The 18,522-nt window shown below is 37.4% G+C and overlaps 1 protein-coding gene and 2 pseudogenes across 1 annotated transcript; 2 read left to right on the plus strand and 1 right to left on the minus strand.

Moving 5' to 3' along the window:
• The window catches only part of LOC137988469 (uncharacterized), a 15,855-nt pseudogene extending 5,992 nt beyond the window's left edge, over window positions 1-9,863 (plus strand).
• Window positions 9,864-15,293: 5,430 nt separating this feature from the next.
• Window positions 15,294-16,654, minus strand: LOC137988481 (uncharacterized; annotated as a pseudogene).
• On the plus strand, window positions 16,578-17,784 carry LOC137988487 (misshapen-like kinase 1). The gene has a single exon (XM_068834491.1). The coding sequence runs from the start codon at window positions 16,660-16,662 to the stop codon at window positions 17,782-17,784; it is 1,125 nt and encodes a 374-aa protein (XP_068690592.1). The 5' UTR covers window positions 16,578-16,659.
• Window positions 17,785-18,522: the final 738 nt, after the last annotated feature.

Consider the following 18,522-nt stretch of genomic DNA (forward strand, 5'->3'; position numbering starts at 1 on the left):
TACATACCAGTGAGTAAGGAAATCAGTATTAGGCAAAATAGTGTTAAAAAATTGCTTTTTAAAATAGGATTTTAGATATGCTGTTTTGAAGAGAAAGGGGAAGGTCATTTTCCAATAACAGACGAGCAGAAGTGTTGTATATCTGTCATAGCATAAGGAAGGAAGGAATAAATGCTGCAAAGACGCATCCTGAGTTAGTTATTATTTTTATATTGCTTAGAAACCCAAGATAATCATACATAATTACTTGTGTGCATTTTAACAATAATTATCGTGACAGTTCAATAGACCTAACGAAAGATGATGTGAGGTAATATAATCTTGTAGGGGAACAGCAGGTCTAAAACACAAGTCACATTCCACAGGTCACTCATTGCAGGTCATTGTTTACCTCTTGGAAAGTAACCCTAACCCTCAATTTGGCTAACCCTAGGCCCAAGGTTGGTTTTTAGGCTGGGGTTAGCCAAATTGAGGGTTTTGGGTTACTTTCAAAAAGGTGAAACAATGATTTGCAACGAGTGACCGGTCAAATGTGACCTGTGTTTTAGACCCGCAGTAGGGGAACGTCATTGATGATTCTAATAACTTTTTAATTACCCCACAATGTGTGATGAATATAAATACAGCTTTTGGTCATGCACAATCTGTAATTGGAATATTGAAACTTGCCCCTGATGTACTCAGCCTTGACGATGACAATGCTTTTAAAGTGAAACTACTGCACTAACCAGTCCCTACCAACCACCTGCATTATGTCTTTTCAAGATTTTGCAGAATCTAGTATGAAGATACATGTAGATATGTAGCCATTTAGTAAATATGGGTAAATAAGCGAATAATAGATATTGAATAGACAATGTTCACTGAGATAATGCTTTACCTTAATTATGATGCAATACAATAATTATTGTCACAAATACATGTATAATGAAGATCATGATGCCAGGATAGGTGATTTTCAATTCACATAGTGACATACCCAAATATCTTAAGATTGAAACTTGTTCAAGGCATTGACCAGCTTAAGTAAGTTGAATTTACTTTCTGATGAGGTTGGAAGATAAAATATTGAGTATTATTTAAATTTAAAGTTGACTTGTGGGCACAAAGCAAGTCCTAAATATTTGGCAGTTCAGAGTTAATGTGAATTAGAAGTTCATTTGTATAACTTATAGTGTTTTGGCATGCTGCATTGCAGAGGTTTCCCCTCCACATAATGTATACAGTAATTTCAACAAATTGCTGTTTACAGGGTGTCAAGTGGATAAAAGGGTCACAAAATAAGAAAATCTAAAAGTGGGAACAAAATAGCAGTATTAAATGGACATGCATCATTATAGTCACCATTGCGAGGTTCAAAATATTTGTTTTGTCAACATGAAGCACAAGCTTACAACATTTTTCTCTCTACAGCCATAAGCATAAAAAATAGGAAAAATTCCCTGAAGAACAATCGAATTTTAAAGACACAAAAAAATAGGAAATAGCAATAGCTCGCATGCACCTTCATCAACTATCTACTCAGTGCAGCTTCCTACAGTTCCCCTATTATCTAACCCCTGATTTCAATCCATGGCGTTATAGTAAAACCTCCACACAAGTTGCTAGTTGAAACTAGTAATTAAAATTTAGGAACTGGTGAAGAAGAGGACGTTAATAACGCTGGCATTTCTTATAAGGTTTTTTTCTGTTGACAAGAAGGAAAGTAAAATACATTAATTTTTAAAAGAACATTTAATAGGCTGTGCTTGCTTGTGTTAGCTTGAGATTATATACAAAACGAAAGGAATAGCGAACTCATCTTACCTCAACCGATTTCAACTGACAGGGCCGTCTCGGCTGAACTCCCACCTCAATCGATCTATGACATTTACTCGGAAATCTGCCGAACTCAATATTGTGCATGAAGCCGCCGACGAAAATTCGATCACACAAGAGCGAAAGACTGTTAAGAAGTTTTACCACTGAAATACCGCTATTCCGAAAGAAAAAAGGTGTACACGATGCTGTGGCTAAAAAAAATTCCTATAGCAAGTACAAGACATCTTTGGCCGCCATTTTGTTTGTTATTTCGCTCGCTCGCTTGTCAAAAAAGCCTGGGCACAAGCAAATTATCAACCAATCAGACAAAAGTCCCCCTTGCTGGTAAGGGTTAAATCAACATTAATGCCATTGGTTTATTGGGAAATTGGACAAACTTATACAGTATGTGAAATGGTCCTTGCGTATTGTTTTGCCTCAAACATGTATTATGAATTGTTTCCCCTTATATGACCTTGAGTGACTCTGGACTACAAGGCTTTGTTGCTTCTCGTGAACAAAAAAGACGATGAGGATTTCCTCCTTGGTGGCAAAGGCTATGGAGTACAGTGTTGTGCATTTTGTGATGCAATAAGGGTAAGGTTTTATATATTAAGTTTGATTGTAAGTGCATTAATTAACACCTACTTTAATTGAAAACTGCATTTTTGTATAGGGTTCAGTGACTATCTGTTTCAATCATGTCAATTATGATTTAGTACTATTATTGTCAGTAATGTACAATGTCGTGTATTTGTTTGAATTCATAAATCCTAATAAGCAATGTTAAGACAATGTTAATTTTACAGATATCATTATCCAGTAGCTCTACAGCTCGTTGTGGAAAAATTTGTTTCTTCCAGCATTCTAAATGAGATCAATATTTATACTGTCCATAACTTTATTTTAGGCTTGCACTTGCCATGGAGTTGCTGCAGATGAGACATGCCTGGATTGTTTAAGATCAAAAGCTAACATCGGAAGGTGAGGGTGTTGTGAGCACAACCGACTGGTAAATATAAAATAATAGAAATTTCCAAGGTCAACGTAAGCAACTTTGTTCGTTTTCAGGGGTTCAGGCCTTCTAGATGATCTCAATTTTCTTCTGGAGGAAGACTTGAGCAGCATAAATCTTTGCTCTCTACATTGTGAGATGCGAAATTGTGAGCAGCTTCTGGGCTCATTGGGTTTGTTTGCCTATCAAGTTGGAACCCTAGACAAGTTGAATGATGCCTTGTCTGAGTATGGGCCTGAAAACTGTAGCGGTTTTCCTAGAGTAACAGTTAAAGAACAGAAAGGACAACAAACAGGAATAGAGAGACAAAATATACATGTTGCATCTTTTTCAGGTACTGTCATCAGTCCTTTATTCAATTGTTAATCAGGTAATTGTGAAGAAGAGCTCCCCAAAAAACCTGTCGGGCGACTGTCGGTCAACTGTCGGCCGACAGTCGGCCGACTGTTGCCCAACTGTCGGCCGACAGTTTGTGTTATGTTTGAGGCCAAAGTGTTGGCCGACTGTCGGCCAACAGTCGGCCGACAGTCGGTGACCTGTTGGCAACCTGTCGGTAACGTGTCGGTAACCTGTCGGCGGGACAAACTAAAATGATCGTAAGCATTTACTTGTCTATAGACCATTTTACAGTTGTGGCTAAGTTACCAGGCCTAACAATGGAAGCGAGGCTGCCGGTGACCCTGTTTTGATACAAACCTTCATGCTTTTGTAATGTTAATATGGACTAATTTAATTAGCGTTACAACAATACAATTTACATGATAAAAGCAGTGAGGTCTGTATCAATGCAAGGTCACCGGCAGCCTCGCAGCCATTCATAGGCTTGGTCGCTGAGCAAACAACTGTAAAATGGCCTATTGCTTCTAAACTACGCGAAAAGAGCTAAAGGCAGTTCATAACGATACCTTGAGCAGCACTTATACTACTAATATGGCTTTTGTCCACTATTTTAGCGTTGGCTAGCGATACTTGCCCACATTGTAAACATCATTCATACATACATGACATACCATAAGAGGCCGCATTGCATTGTAGGGCCAAAAGAATGAGCCCATTTTCAGAATAAACATAACTTTGTGAACATAATTGCTTACAAAGTCCTAGGAAACAACTTTTTTAATTTTCACTCCATTTGCTATATGAAGGTCATGGAGTAGTATGGGTATGTGTGCCTTTTAATGACATTGATACAAGGTTGGTGGCCGGTATTTAAAGTCAATGTAAATCCTTTATCAGGTTTGATGGAGAGAGAAGTTCTTAAGAACTTTGAAGAAATTGTAGCAAGGTCACTCCCCCTTGAGAAAGTTGCCCATTACTATGAGGAATGTCCTGGAGCTGCAAGAGACGTTCTCCTGAACGACGTCACCTTAATTGAACAGAGGATATCGGTGGGTTGACTTATAGCAAGATTTTAAATATCTTATATTACTGAGCAGAATTTAATGCTTTATATCATTTTAATACACATGAATTCAGTTTGGGTTGAGGTGACATCTTAGGGAAGAAATAATTAAGCTTTACAAGAGAAACAATGTAATTTACAGTGTCCTTATTTGTAGTTTGCAGATGAGATACTCCAGAGGGGAACCTTTGTTAGAGACTATGGTACGCGGCAAGAAACAGTTGACCTCGATGACACAAAAGGTGAAGGGACATCTTAAAGAAGCTCATTACCTTACTATTTTTATAAATTATTCACTGAATAATTTTTTATTGACTCATCAACCTATTCAATATTCATAACAGTTCCTTTCTCAAGATCTGAAATTGTTCTTAATAGAGCTACAGTTCAGTCAAGTATTCTTTGCCCAAATTTTCAAGTTTATCATTTCATTTGCAATCTTATTTAATTTTCCTCATGCTCGTCCACCTACATGTTTGTTTTGAATTACACCTACCTATTTCATGTTTGTTTACCTTGGCAAACTATTATTTTAAGGTTTCCTTACCAGTTGGGATTCTTAATGGTTTATGTTGTACTTGTTTGTTTATTTACAGTGTCCCCAATTAGCACATTTTATAGTGCTAAATACATTTGACATTTAAATAAGGTTATTGCTGTTATTATTATTATTATTATTATTATTATTATTATTATTATTATTATTATTCATGATTATTTAAGGTAAATTTCATACATTGTAATCCTGGTGTAGCTCCTTTAAGCAAGAAACTTTACCCACACAAAGTCGTCTGTCTCTCAACCCCAGGGTATGAATGGCTGGAAACAAACTTAATCAGGGAAACCCTGGGGTGCTCCAGACTACAACAAATTGGTCCATTTTATTCCTATTAAATGTTTTCACTGACGATCTGTTGGATTCTTTCTATGTTTTTGGCTGTAAGAACTAAAAGTATTCTTGGAGAACCTGAAGGAGAACTGGGTTAATAGACAAAAAGAAGTAGATGGAAGATTTCTGGAGCTGGAAGAACAGTGTGGCAATCAGGAACCCCTACCCAAGAAAAGGAAAAGAGGGAATAAGAAAATACTGGAAGACCACACTGATCCCTTTGCAAATTATGCAGCCCAACTTCAAATTGAATTTTTTGTCAAGGTAAACTGATAGCTAACTTTAACATACAAGTAGGCTACATACACTCGATTGAGTCATTCACTTGTAAAAATCATTGCCTGACTGGAAAATCAGTGTCGTTCAACAACCCACATTTTCAACTGAAAGTTTAGCTGCTGTAACTTTATTTAACTAATACTTAACTGTTGTCAGGTTTGCTGTGATTGGAGGGACATTGCCCACACAATGTGTGACAGGGTCTTTGAAGACCATGAAGAGCAATTGATTGATATCCATGATGTCAAGGTATTATTTTTTATATTGAAAGCAATTATTATTCTTACGAAGTTCTTGAGGCCATAGCCCTTGGTCCATATTTGTACACTTGCTTAAACTTTTCTAGATTTTGTTTGAATTGACTGAAAATGGCAGGTTAGCACCTTTATGAAGTAAGCTAGAAAACAATTTCAACCATGGCTTTTCTACACCTGAATACCAAAGCTGTATGTTATTGTCAAAAACTACATGTACATGCTTGTCTGTAGTGTCAAAATTATTGTGTATAGAGTTAAAAATGTTACAGGTAAAGAGGGTTACCCATCAATGATAATGTAATTTCTTATTACATTCTTGTTTGGTTTTTTTTTTTTTAGTGCAAGGAGTGGGGTTTTTTGTTGAAAAAGCTATTTGGTGTACATCTTGGCACTGGTGATTATGGGCACCTTGTCATAGATCACGGTGCTATGCTCCTTCGGCACTTTAGGTCCTTCTACAAATATTCTGGCCAAGGATTTGAGGCTTCTCACAAGCTACACAGGCAGCTGTATTGTGTGGTTCCAGAAAATATCCATACCCCCACCACGGAAGACTTTTTGATTTGCACCCCCCCTCCCCCCAGGATTTTCCGTTCCAGGGGGGTCTTTGATGACCCCCCCTCCTCTAATTGCGGTAGAATTTTATTACTGTAACAACAGTGTAAACATTAAGGTTAACTTTTAGAAAAATATAACGCTTTGTTAAGCTCATTATCCAGCTAAACTTTTAGCTTGTGCGCTATCAACTTTGCAAAGCTTAAACATTTGGGTTGCACGTCGACTGTTTCACGTTTTTGTGCGAACTTCGATGAGAACATTTCACTCGCTTAAACAACTTCGCAAACCATAGTAAATAAAACAGAAACTTACAAGGTTCCTTTGTCTACACATTTTGTCAGTTTCTTCAGGTTGATTCTTTAATATTTAGGGACCACACATGTTGACGCAGTAGGTTTCATGAACGTCGTCACAAAGGCGATTGTTTTACGAAGAATATTATTGACGCCAAAATAATCCATCATATTTGTAAACTTAGATATGGCGATTTATGTGCAGTCTTCAAATTTACTGACTCTCCAGCAGTCCTTCTCACCAGTAAATGACACACAGCCTCACTGTTGCTTGCCTTTGAGCCACGGATGGAATCGAGAGGGCGACTCTTATTGTTTTTGCCGCAATTTACTTCCTCCAATGAGTAGTCAAACTCCTGTTTTAGAATTTCCAGTTTGACATAACGAACTGAACCTCAACATTCGTTTCCCGAGGCCGCAATAAATATTGCGTTTACTCAAACGAGAAAACTTGACTCCCGGTTCCTGTCCATGGTCTAAATGCCACCCACAAAAAAGAAAATGTCGTTGCACGCAAGCGTTTAGATGGTGGGAACTTGCGTCTTATCGCATTTTCAATGAGTTACTACCCCCAGTAAAACATAAATCCTATCAAAAATGTGTTTACTGCATGTGAAGGTAGCGAAAAGTGATACTCAAGTGAACGGAAGTGTTGGTTGGACGAAAAAGAGACAAACGCAAGTGTTGGTTGGACGAAAAAGAGACAAAGCTGGAAGTCTGGGGACGAGACTCCAGTTGAGACTGCCATTTTAAATGTTTTGAATCCGTCCCAAATGAAAGACACATTGTTCTTAGCTTCGGGAGATTGTAGCGCTAGCTAACTCAAAGAAAAACGGAAACATTGAAGCTAATAGTATTAACTTTATCTCAAAACTGACTTTTGTTTCAAAACATCGTCCGATAGTGTGTTTTGTGCTTTAGATCGATCGTATGTTGCTTTCAATGTTTTGTATGTGGTTCGTGACCCTTTGGAAAAGTAGTTTCCCACAAAACCCCCCTACCCCTTGGAAATTACTGCCCTTTAACCCCCCCCCCCCCCCTCCCTCGGAATTTCCAATGGTCTTCCGTGGTGGGGGTATGGATATTTTCTGGAACCACACATTCTAAGGCAACAAATCATGATTCATCTGGACCTGGGCAGTCATGTGAGTTACAGGATATTGTATTATTATCATCATCCTTGTCATCATTATCATTACTGTTATCAGTAGTAATTAAAATTATTTTACTTTTTATAGTCCAGTCACTGTATGATTACTCCTTAGAGTGTGTCTGTTGAGGCCATAATGATATGGAATCAAGTTAAAATGAAAGGAAAATAAATTGTAATATCACATAAATTGGGTTTGAAAACAATTTTTCTTCCTATAGTGAATCAAATTCTCACGCACTGGTATGCAACCATGCTGCTGTCGTTGAGGTATTCATTCCAACAAGCTGAAAATTGCATTGTGGCCAGTAAGTATTGAAAACCGAGTATGTATCATGGATATTTTGTAATACTAAATCAATAGATTAACTCCTTGGGTGCATTTTACACATGGAGTTAAAAGCAAACCAAGTAAATAAACACTGAATTTAGTTACATGAATCTTAATGCAAAGTTTATGACATAATTGTGTAACATTAGCATTAATTGCTAGCATGCAGAGTTAATTGGGAACAGGTATGGTTTTCACTCCCTCAATCACTCTCTTTTCTTTTTTTTTTCTTTTTCATTCTTAGGAAAGAAAATATTTACCTACCGTGGATGTGGCTGGAAAAGTGCTGGTCATGAAATGAGATCGTGGACTGGAGCTATGAAAACTTGGGTTCAAGTAATCAATAATTTATTTGAGCAAATGTTTGGAAGTGACTTCCTTACATACTGCTATGATAAAGACCATGGCACTAGGGTTGAGGACACGGTGACGTCCAGTATTTTAGAATACTGCCATGATCATTGCCAGGAAAGTCAGTATGGTGTCCACATCTATCCACAGCCACCACAGAATCTTTCCGGCAAGTGTCACCCAATAGCTACCAACTTGGTTTCAGATACTGACATCCTGAATGAGCCAACCCCACCACAAGATCTTTCTGGTAAGTGTCACCCAATGGCTACCAACTTGGATTTAGATGCTGCCACGCTGAATGAGCCAGCCCCAGTACTCAGTCCAGAATCTGAACCAGCTAAATGTAACTTGGAGTCTGTCACTTCTCATTCATCTCCTCAACCGAAGGCTGCAGTTATCATTGAGGATCAAGGTGAGACCATCTTGCCACTAACTGCCTTGCAAGTTGCAATGGCCAAAGCTAGAACAAGAGGTGAAGACACTGCACTACACAGTTTACTTCCACCATTGGCAGCAAGAGCTTCCTTGACACTCAGGCCAGTTAATGGTAAAACCTCCAATACAGATCCCTTCTTGGTAACAGAGCGTCCCTGTGAAAGTGACATCCAGAGGGCTCAGAAAGTTCTGTGTGATGCTAAAAGGCTGGCATGAATCCTACCGGTATTGACATTGTAGGCAAGGGTCAGTTTTCTGAGAGTGCCCTCTGTATCCTAAAACGCTTCTGCACACTAGCTGACACTACTCGCAAAGTATCTGCAGAAGCTAACTGGCTTTCTAAAATGAAATGCTCATCTGAAGATCTCGTGCGATTACAAGATGCCCTTTGGCATTATCCTAAAAACCACCCCATACTAAAGTATGGTAAGAAGGGATTGGATTCCACGTCATACTCTGATCTTGTTGAGGAACGGTATATCGATAGCTTTGTCATTGATATATGCATCAGTAAGTTTTTGGATGACGCCAGAGAAAATGGTAAGAATGACACTGTGTATTTTCCCACAGAGTTTTATGATTGGATGAGCTGCAATGACAAGAATTTCCAGCAGCTGCAATTAAATGAAACAACAAAGCACCTCCCAAATGTCCATGATTTGCAGCAAATTCTAGTGCCAGTTTACATGCCTAACCATTGGGGCTTAATCTTTGTTGATTTAGCCCAGAAAGAGATGTACTTTGATGATGGCCTGCAGTTAGCAGTTCCTACCATGTCCCTTCCATCAGTCAAGAGGTCATTAGAGTTACTCTCTGAAATGTACCCACACCATCCATCTTTCCAAACAAGGTTTTGGAAAAACTATCCAATGTTTCGGCAATTTGGTATGCCATCTCAGGCACCGGTTAACTCGAAAATGATTGGCGTTGGAAGCTGTGGGATTGGTGTGATCATGGCTGCAAGGGATATGATTCAGAATGGGTCTTTGTGCATCAACAACTTCCAGTGGAGATTTTCTGATATGGATCAACGATTTTCTGATATGGATCAACGCAGGAAAACTTTAATGTTGCAGATCCTTGACTGGAGTACTCCATAGAACCAAGGTGTCCTACACTATTCTTCCTGTCTTGGCTAGCCAGTCCCGTTTAAACTGTGGTTATATGAAGGCACAAAATCTTTATTTAGCTAGTTCTGCCTCTCTTGGGTAGTCAGTCCTGTTTAGGCTGTTGTTATCTGAAAGCAGAACCTCTATTATTTATGTATATTTTTTAACCAGTTTTGTCTCTCTTGGGTAGTCAGTCCTATTTGGGCTGTTGTTATCTGAAGAACAGGACTTTTATTTTATTTTTTAATTTATTATTTTTTGTTTACCCAGTTCTGTCTCTCTTGGGTAGTCAGTCCTGTTTGGGCTGTTGTTATCTGAAGAACAGAACTGTTATTTTCACCTGGTTCTGTCTCTCTTGGGTAGTCAGTCCTATTTGGGCTGTTGTTATCTGAAGAACAGGAATTTTGTTTTATTTTATTAGGTTATTATTCATTTATTTATTTCTTTATTTATTTTTTATTATTATTTTTTACCCAGTTCTGTCTCTATTGGGTAGTCAGTCCTGTTTAGTCTGTTGTTATCTGAAGAACAGAACTTTTATTTTCACATGGTTATGTCTCTCTTGGGTAGTCAGACCTGTTTGGGCTGTTGTTATCTGAAGACAAAGACCTCTTTTTTTTTTTCTTTATCCTCCCACTGTTTTTCCACCTCATGGTCCGTACCTTGTCGTGGTGAGGTGGCTTGTGTGCCTCATTGACCTGTCTGAAGCAAATCCAGTGGAAGATTCAGTCCCTATTGATATACTGAATCAATTGAACAGTAGAGGCCAGACTAAAACGGACCATCCTTTCTTTAATGCCTTTCTGTAAATTTCAAACAAATTTTAATCAGTTGTAATTCTATATGCCCTTGTCTGAAGTGGACGTCTTTATTACATCCAACAATCACTTCAAACCATTAAGCTGATAAGAGGATACCAAGGCCTTTTTACAAGAGATGTCAGAATAGGGGCCTGGCATAATAGACCCAAACAAAAGGAGGTGATGTTAGTTTTTTCTGCTTCCCTTTCACAAAAATTAATGTTCTGTTTGTTTATAATAATATTGTGATTTCTTACCCTGTCCTGTTTCTCTCGAGCAGTTTCTTCTACTTGGGCTGTTGTTATCTAACGGCAGAACTTTATTATAATTATATTTGTTTTATCATCATCATCATCATTATTAGTAGTAGTGGTATTATTATTATTTCTTTTAACTCAGTTCTGTCTCTCTTGGGTAGTCAGTCCTATTTGGGCTGTTGTTATCTAAAGAACAGAACTTTTATTTTATTTTAATTTATTACTTTTTTTGTTTACCCAGTTCTGTCTCTCTTGGGTAGTCAGTCCTGTTTGGGCTGTTGTTATCTGAAGAACAGAACTTTTGTTTTATTTTAATTTATTATTTTTTTTGTTTACCCAGTTCTGTCTCTCTTGGGTAGTCAGTCCTGTTTGGGCTGTTGTTATCTGAAGAACAGAACTTTTATTTTATATTATTAGGTTATTATAATTTTTACCGAGCTCTGTCTCTCTTGGGTAGTCAGTCCTGTTTGGGCTGTTGTTATCTGAAGAACAGAACTTTTATTTTATTTTAATTTATTACTTTTTTTGTTTACCCAGTTCTGTCTCTCTTGGGTAGTCAGTCCTATTTGGGCTGTTGTTATCTGAAGAACAGAACTTTTATTTTATTTTAATTTATTACTTTTTTTGTTTACCCAGTTCTGTCTCTCTTGGGTAGTCAGTCCTATTTGGGCTGTTGTTATCTAAAGAACAGAACTTTTATTTTATTTTAATTTATTACTTTTTTTGTTTACCCAGTTCTGTCTCTCTTGGGTAGTCAGTCCTATTTGGGCTGTTGTTATCTAAAGAACAGAACTTTTATTTTATTTTAATTTATTACTTTTTTTGTTTACCCAGTTCTGTCTCTCTTGGGTAGTCAGTCCTATTTGGGCTGTTGTTATCTGAAGAACAGAACTTTTATTTTATTTTAATTTATTACTTTTTTTGTTTACCCAGTTCTGTCTCTCTTGGGTAGTCAGTCCTATTTGGGCTGTTGTTATCTAAAGAACAGAACTTTTATTTTATTTTAATTTATTACTTTTTTTGTTTACCCAGTTCTGTCTCTCTTGGGTAGTCAGTCCTGTTTGGGCTGTTGTTATCTGAAGAACAGAACTTTTATTTTATATTATTAGGTTATTATAATTTTTACCGAGCTCTGTCTCTCTTGGGTAGTCAGTCCTGTTTGGGCTGTTGTTATCTGAAGAACAGAACTTTTGTTTTATTTTAATTTATTATTTTTTTTGTTTACCCAGTTCTGTCTCTCTTGGGTAGTCAGTCCTGTTTGGGCTGTTGTTATCTGAAGAACAGGACTTTTATTTTATTTTAATTTATTATTTTTGTTTACCCAGTTCTGTCTCTCTTGGGTAGTCAGTCCTGTTTGGGCTGTTGTTATCTGAAGAACAGAACTTTTGTTTTATATTATTAGGTTATTATAATTTTTACCGAGCTCTGTCTCTCTTGGGTAGTCAGTCCTGTTTGGGCTGTTGTTATCTGAAGAACAGGACTTTTATTTCATTTTAATTTATTATTTTTGTTTACCCAGTTCTGTCTCTCTGGGCTGTTGTTATCTGAAGAACAGGACTTTTATTTCATTTTAATTTATTATTTTTGTTTACCCAGTTCTGTCTCTCTTAGGTAGTCAGTCCTATTTGGGCTGTTGTTATCTGAAGAACAGAACTTTTGTTTTATATTATTAGGTTATTATAATTTTTACCAAGCTCTGTCTCTCTTGGGTAGTCAGTCCTGTTTGGGCTGTTGTTATCTGAAGAACAGGACTTTTATTTCACTTTAATTTATTATTTTTGTTTACCCAGTTCTGTCTCTCTTAGGTAGTCAGTCCTATTTGGGCTGTTGTTATCTGAAGAACAGAACTTTTGTTTTATATTATTAGGTTATTATAATTTTTACCAAGCTCTGTCTCTCTTGGGTAGTCAGTCCTGTTTGGGCTGTTGTTATCTGAAGAACAGGACTTTTATTTCACTTTAATTTATTATTTTTGTTTACCCAGTTCTGTCTCTCTTAGGTAGTCAATCCTGTTTGGGCTGTTGTTATCTGAAGAACAGAACTTTTATTTCATTTTAATTTATTATTTTTTTTGTTTACCCAGTTCTGTCTCTCTTGGGTAGTCAGTCCTGTTTGGGCTGTTGTTATCTGAAGAACAGTACTTTTATTTTATTTTAATTTATTACTTTTTTTGTTTACCCAGTTCTGTCTCTCTTGGGTAGTCAGTCCTATTTGGGCTGTTGTTATCTGAAGAACAGAACTTTTATTTTATTTTAATTTATTACTTTTTTTGTTTACCCAGTTCTGTCTCTCTTGGGTAGTCAGTCCTGATTGGGCTGTTGTTATCTGAAGAACAGAACTTTTATTTTATATTATTAGGTTATTATAATTTTTACCGAGCTCTGTCTCTCTTGGGTAGTCAGTCCTGTTTGGGCTGTTGTTATCTGAAGAACAGAACTTTTGTTTTATTTTAATTTATTATTTTTTTTGTTTACCCAGTTCTGTCTCTCTTGGGTAGTCAGTCCTGTTTGGGCTGTTGTTATCTGAAGAACAGAACTTTTATTTTATTTTAATTTATTACTTTTTTTGTTTACCCAGTTCTGTCTCTCTTGGGTAGTCAGTCCTATTTGGGCTGTTGTTATCTGAAGAACAGAACTTTTATTTTATTTTAATTTATTACTTTTTTTGTTTACCCAGTTCTGTCTCTCTTGGGTAGTCAGTCCTATTTGGGCTGTTGTTATCTAAAGAACAGAACTTTTATTTTATTTTAATTTATTACTTTTTTTGTTTACCCAGTTCTGTCTCTCTTGGGTAGTCAGTCCTATTTGGGCTGTTGTTATCTAAAGAACAGAACTTTTATTTTATTTTAATTTATTACTTTTTTTGTTTACCCAGTTCTGTCTCTCTTGGGTAGTCAGTCCTATTTGGGCTGTTGTTATCTAAAGAACAGAACTTTTATTTTATTTTAATTTATTACTTTTTTTGTTTACCCAGTTCTGTCTCTCTTGGGTAGTCAGTCCTGTTTGGGCTGTTGTTATCTGAAGAACAGAACTTTTATTTTATATTATTAGGTTATTATAATTTTTACCGAGCTCTGTCTCTCTTGGGTAGTCAGTCCTGTTTGGGCTGTTGTTATCTGAAGAACAGAATTTTTGTTTTATTTTAATTTATTATTTTTTTTGTTTACCCAGTTCTGTCTCTCTTGGGTAGTCAGTCCTGTTTGGGCTGTTGTTATCTGAAGAACAGGACTTTTATTTTATTTTAATTTATTATTTTTGTTTACCCAGTTCTGTCTCTCTTGGGTAGTCAGTCCTGTTTGGGCTGTTGTTATCTGAAGAACAGAACTTTTGTTTTATATTATTAGGTTATTATAATTTTTACCGAGCTCTGTCTCTCTTGGGTAGTCAGTCCTGTTTGGGCTGTTGTTATCTGAAGAACAGGACTTTTATTTCATTTTAATTTATTATTTTTGTTTACCCAGTTCTGTCTCTCTGGGCTGTTGTTATCTGAAGAACAGGACTTTTATTTCATTTTAATTTATTATTTTTGTTTACCCAGTTCTGTCTCTCTTAGGTAGTCAGTCCTATTTGGGCTGTTGTTATCTGAAGAACAGAACTTTTGTTTTATATTATTAGGTTATTATAATTTTTACCAAGCTCTGTCTCTCTTGGGTAGTCAGTCCTGTTTGGGCTGTTGTTATCTGAAGAACAGGACTTTTATTTCACTTTAATTTATTATTTTTGTTTACCCAGTTCTGTCTCTCTTAGGTAGTCAGTCCTATTTGGGCTGTTGTTATCTGAAGAACAGAACTTTTGTTTTATATTATTAGGTTATTATAATTTTTACCAAGCTCTGTCTCTCTTGGGTAGTCAGTCCTGTTTGGGCTGTTGTTATCTGAAGAACAGGACTTTTATTTCACTTTAATTTATTATTTTTGTTTACCCAGTTCTGTCTCTCTTAGGTAGTCAATCCTGTTTGGGCTGTTGTTATCTGAAGAACAGAACTTTTATTTCATTTTAATTTATTATTTTTTTTGTTTACCCAGTTCTGTCTCTCTTGGGTAGTCAGTCCTGTTTGGGCTGTTATCTGAAGAACAGTACTTTTATTTTATTTTGTTTATTTTATTATTCACTCATTTCTTAATGTTTTTTTGACCCAGAGTTGTCTCCCTTTGTTTGGGCTGTTGTGTGTCATTTACAATTTTGTGTCCATTTCAGTCACTTTAATAACGTGGCAACTCTTTCAGGTCGCAAAGCAATGCAAAGTTGACTGTTGTTAGCAAAAGTACTTATGAGGTACTAGAGCTGTTGGTATTTTTGACAAACAAACAAATTGTGTGGAATCCGGTAGAGGGAGACTGTTCCTTTTTGGATAGGTATTTTCAATCAAACTTGCACTTTTGAAATATAAAATCTGAGTGTCAACTTTCCGTGGTTAGTGCTCGAAAACAGTTCAGGCCACCAGATGACCTCAAACTCTCTGGTTAATCTTCCTTCGCCAGGCCCGACAACCATTTGCATTTTCATGGTGGGAGAAACGTTGGCAGTCCCACGTCTTGCTCTCTCTTTGGCTGCCTCCAGTGCTTCTCTAGCATTTTGCGGTTTGTTTCTTTCCTCTACCTCCGTGTTTCCTAGGTAAGTTTTCTTAAGCTTTAAGGGAACAGCACTTTGTTGACCGAGGGCAGTTACAATATCATTTAGGTCGTGGTCTCTGTAGTGGAACACATTGGACTTCTCCCTCCAAACGGGGGGACGTAGGTGCCTCTTTTCTCTGCCGCTGTTCATAAATGCATTTGGCATGTCAGCCAACAAAATTTGGACGTAGTCTTCCGGCACGTACTACCTTTCAACGCGACTCCATTTACCTACTGTAAAACAAATAAAGATATTGTACAACGCTATATTCGTCATCATTTTGTCGGGTAGCATCATTGGTTCTTGAGTAAAAAACAATTTACCGCTTCAATCCTATTCGCTAGTTTGGAAGTTTCTAAGTCAAGAGAAGTAAGATACTTATAGTAAAAACACTAGAGTCACTCAATTGCCACACTGAAATTTTTCGATACCGCTGTAAAGACTGAAGAAATAGAAGTATATGCAAGCATACTTACCAGCGGCCTTTGGATGTAGACAGGAATTGATACTGTCCACAATGCCACTTATCCACTGTTTGTAGCTTGAAGACCTTTGCCCTCTTCTAATTCTTGGAGGAAGCCGTATAACCTCCTGACCATTATAAAACGGCAGAATTGTCACCGAATGCGCATCAATATGATGTTTTGCCTCCCTGTGTCGAAGTAACGCAGTAGTGGTATTAAATTCGGACGGACATAAATCGCAGTGCGTTTTAAAAACAGCGAAGAAACAGCCATGCTTGCAAGAATGGTGAGAATCTCCGTGAATTAAAAGCCTTGTAATAGCTTTTAATGAAGAACTGCTGTGATGGAACAAAGCTCCCTTTAGCAATGAATACGTGGGTAATGTGTGAAATAGGGGATGGTTTTCCGGCAAATAGTTTTAGTCCTTTGTGTTGTTGTCATGGGAATAGCTACTTCCTGAGTTCCTTGTGCTCCACCAATTGTATACATTTAATATCCAATACACGTGTTTGCCAAACGCATCCTGTCTCTCACTTTGGAAAGATCGCCTGTGAAATCAATTTTTCAGCAATAGCTGTGTGCATTTTTCATCTTGCAAATAAGTTTGCTCTGCCACTTGTTGCTTTTGTAAATTTTTACCGTATTCATCCTTAATGGCTCGAAACAAACGGAAAACGATCAAAGATCCAGAGAAGTTGAAGAAAACTCGGAAAAAAGCAAGGAAAAGGTGGAGACAAAAGAAGGCTCAAGAAAAAGCCATGAAAGCAGCGGCAGCCATCGCCGGCAACTCAGCAACTATTGGCAAAAAAGAAGATCAAGTAGTTACGTCTGTGCGAGAAGTAGCGGAGCAGAAGATTCAAGAAAAAACCATGAAAACAGCTGCAGCCATCGCCGGCAACTCGGCAACTATTGGCAGAAAAGAAGATCGAGTAGTTACGTCTGTGCGAGAATTAGCGGAGCAGAAGCGTGGCGAACCTGCTAACCGGCCGCGAAGACAAGTCGACATCCAACACCACGTTAAAGAGATCAATCCCTTGTTAGTAGTGCGGACAGAAAAGTTTCTTGGATCAGGAACATTTGGAAACTGTTATCTCGCTTATTACCGAGATCTGCTCGTGACTGTAAAAGAGTTCAAGTCTGTGAAAAAATGGACCACTAACGACCTCAAAAAAGAAGTTCGCCAGGAAGCGAGAATGATCAGCTACCCCGGAGATCACAGCGGCGTGCCTTTGCTATTTGGTGTGATAACGACGATCGAGCCGCTTCGGCTTATTACAACGTTTCATGGCCGAAAACATAGAAGCCTGACCTTGTCCAGTGCCATTAGAAAAAAAAATTATCTGGAAAAACCTGGTTGGCTAGGTGTGTTGACGAAAGTCATTGAAGCTCTGGCGCACATACATTCGTGCGGTATCCTGCACAACGATTTAAAAGCGAACAACATCGTGCTCGAGGAACGAGAAAACGGGTCAGTAAACCCAGTAATAATAGATTTTGGCAAAGCAAGCTTTGCGTCGGATGCAAAGCCTGCGGTGGCTATACCAATATCCAAAAGAGAGGAGTACCAGAAACGCTACCCTCATATTGCACCCGAAATCGTGTGTGGAACTGGGATGCAAAGCTACAAATCAGACATCTTTTCATTTGGAAGAATCGCCCGCGTTGTACTGGATTTGCTACCCACAGCAACTGCTCGATCAATTAAGATGGCCAAATCGGCTTTAAACGATGATCCTGAACAACATCCCTCGTTAAAGTCATATTTGCGGATTATCTGAGTTCTCTTCAAAAACTGTGCTTTCGGTTTAATGTTGCGAATAGAGAATTATCACGTTACTATTGATTTTTTTTTTCGGCTCGCTGTATGCTGAGCAATGAAAGTAGTGTTTCCGGTTATTTGAAATTCGACTTTTGAAGATGTATTATATATTCTTTTTGTAAGAGAGCTACATGCTTTTAATACCACTATTACAGTGTTTATATCTCCGCGGAACAGCGACATTAACTGATTAATAAAAGCGTTTTTAGGGAGTAACTAATACGTGGTTTATGAGAGTTTTATCCAGCGTAACCAACGCCGCGAAGACAAACGTGACCAAATTTCTCCTCGCAAAATATAGCTACAGCCACGCGTGTTATGTCTGGAAACCATTTGTTTTCGTGTCATGAGATATTAAATTAGAATGGTTCGTGTTTCTCTCGGCATACATTTTGACGCTGATAAGTGCGAAAAAAGTAATTACTGAAAATTCCTATGCGACACCTAGATCGTAGTAAACGTGTTAAATACGGTCTCCTCTTTCAGTTAATGATAAGCCATGGAGGAGAATTTCTCCTCCTTAGCGTAATTTGCATAATTTTTTTTCGGAGGGCAAGGCTCGTCATGTTTGTTTTTACGCCCATCAACCCAATTGCATGCAAGTAGCATGTACAATGTACTATTTTATATTTGCAATTATTTTGTAAATTAGGAATTCTATATGTTTATATAAAATTACTTTGTTTTTTATTTATTA

This window comes from Montipora foliosa, chromosome 2 (assembly GCF_036669935.1).
Source record: "Montipora foliosa isolate CH-2021 chromosome 2, ASM3666993v2, whole genome shotgun sequence".
Lineage (NCBI taxonomy): Eukaryota > Metazoa > Cnidaria > Anthozoa > Scleractinia > Acroporidae > Montipora > Montipora foliosa.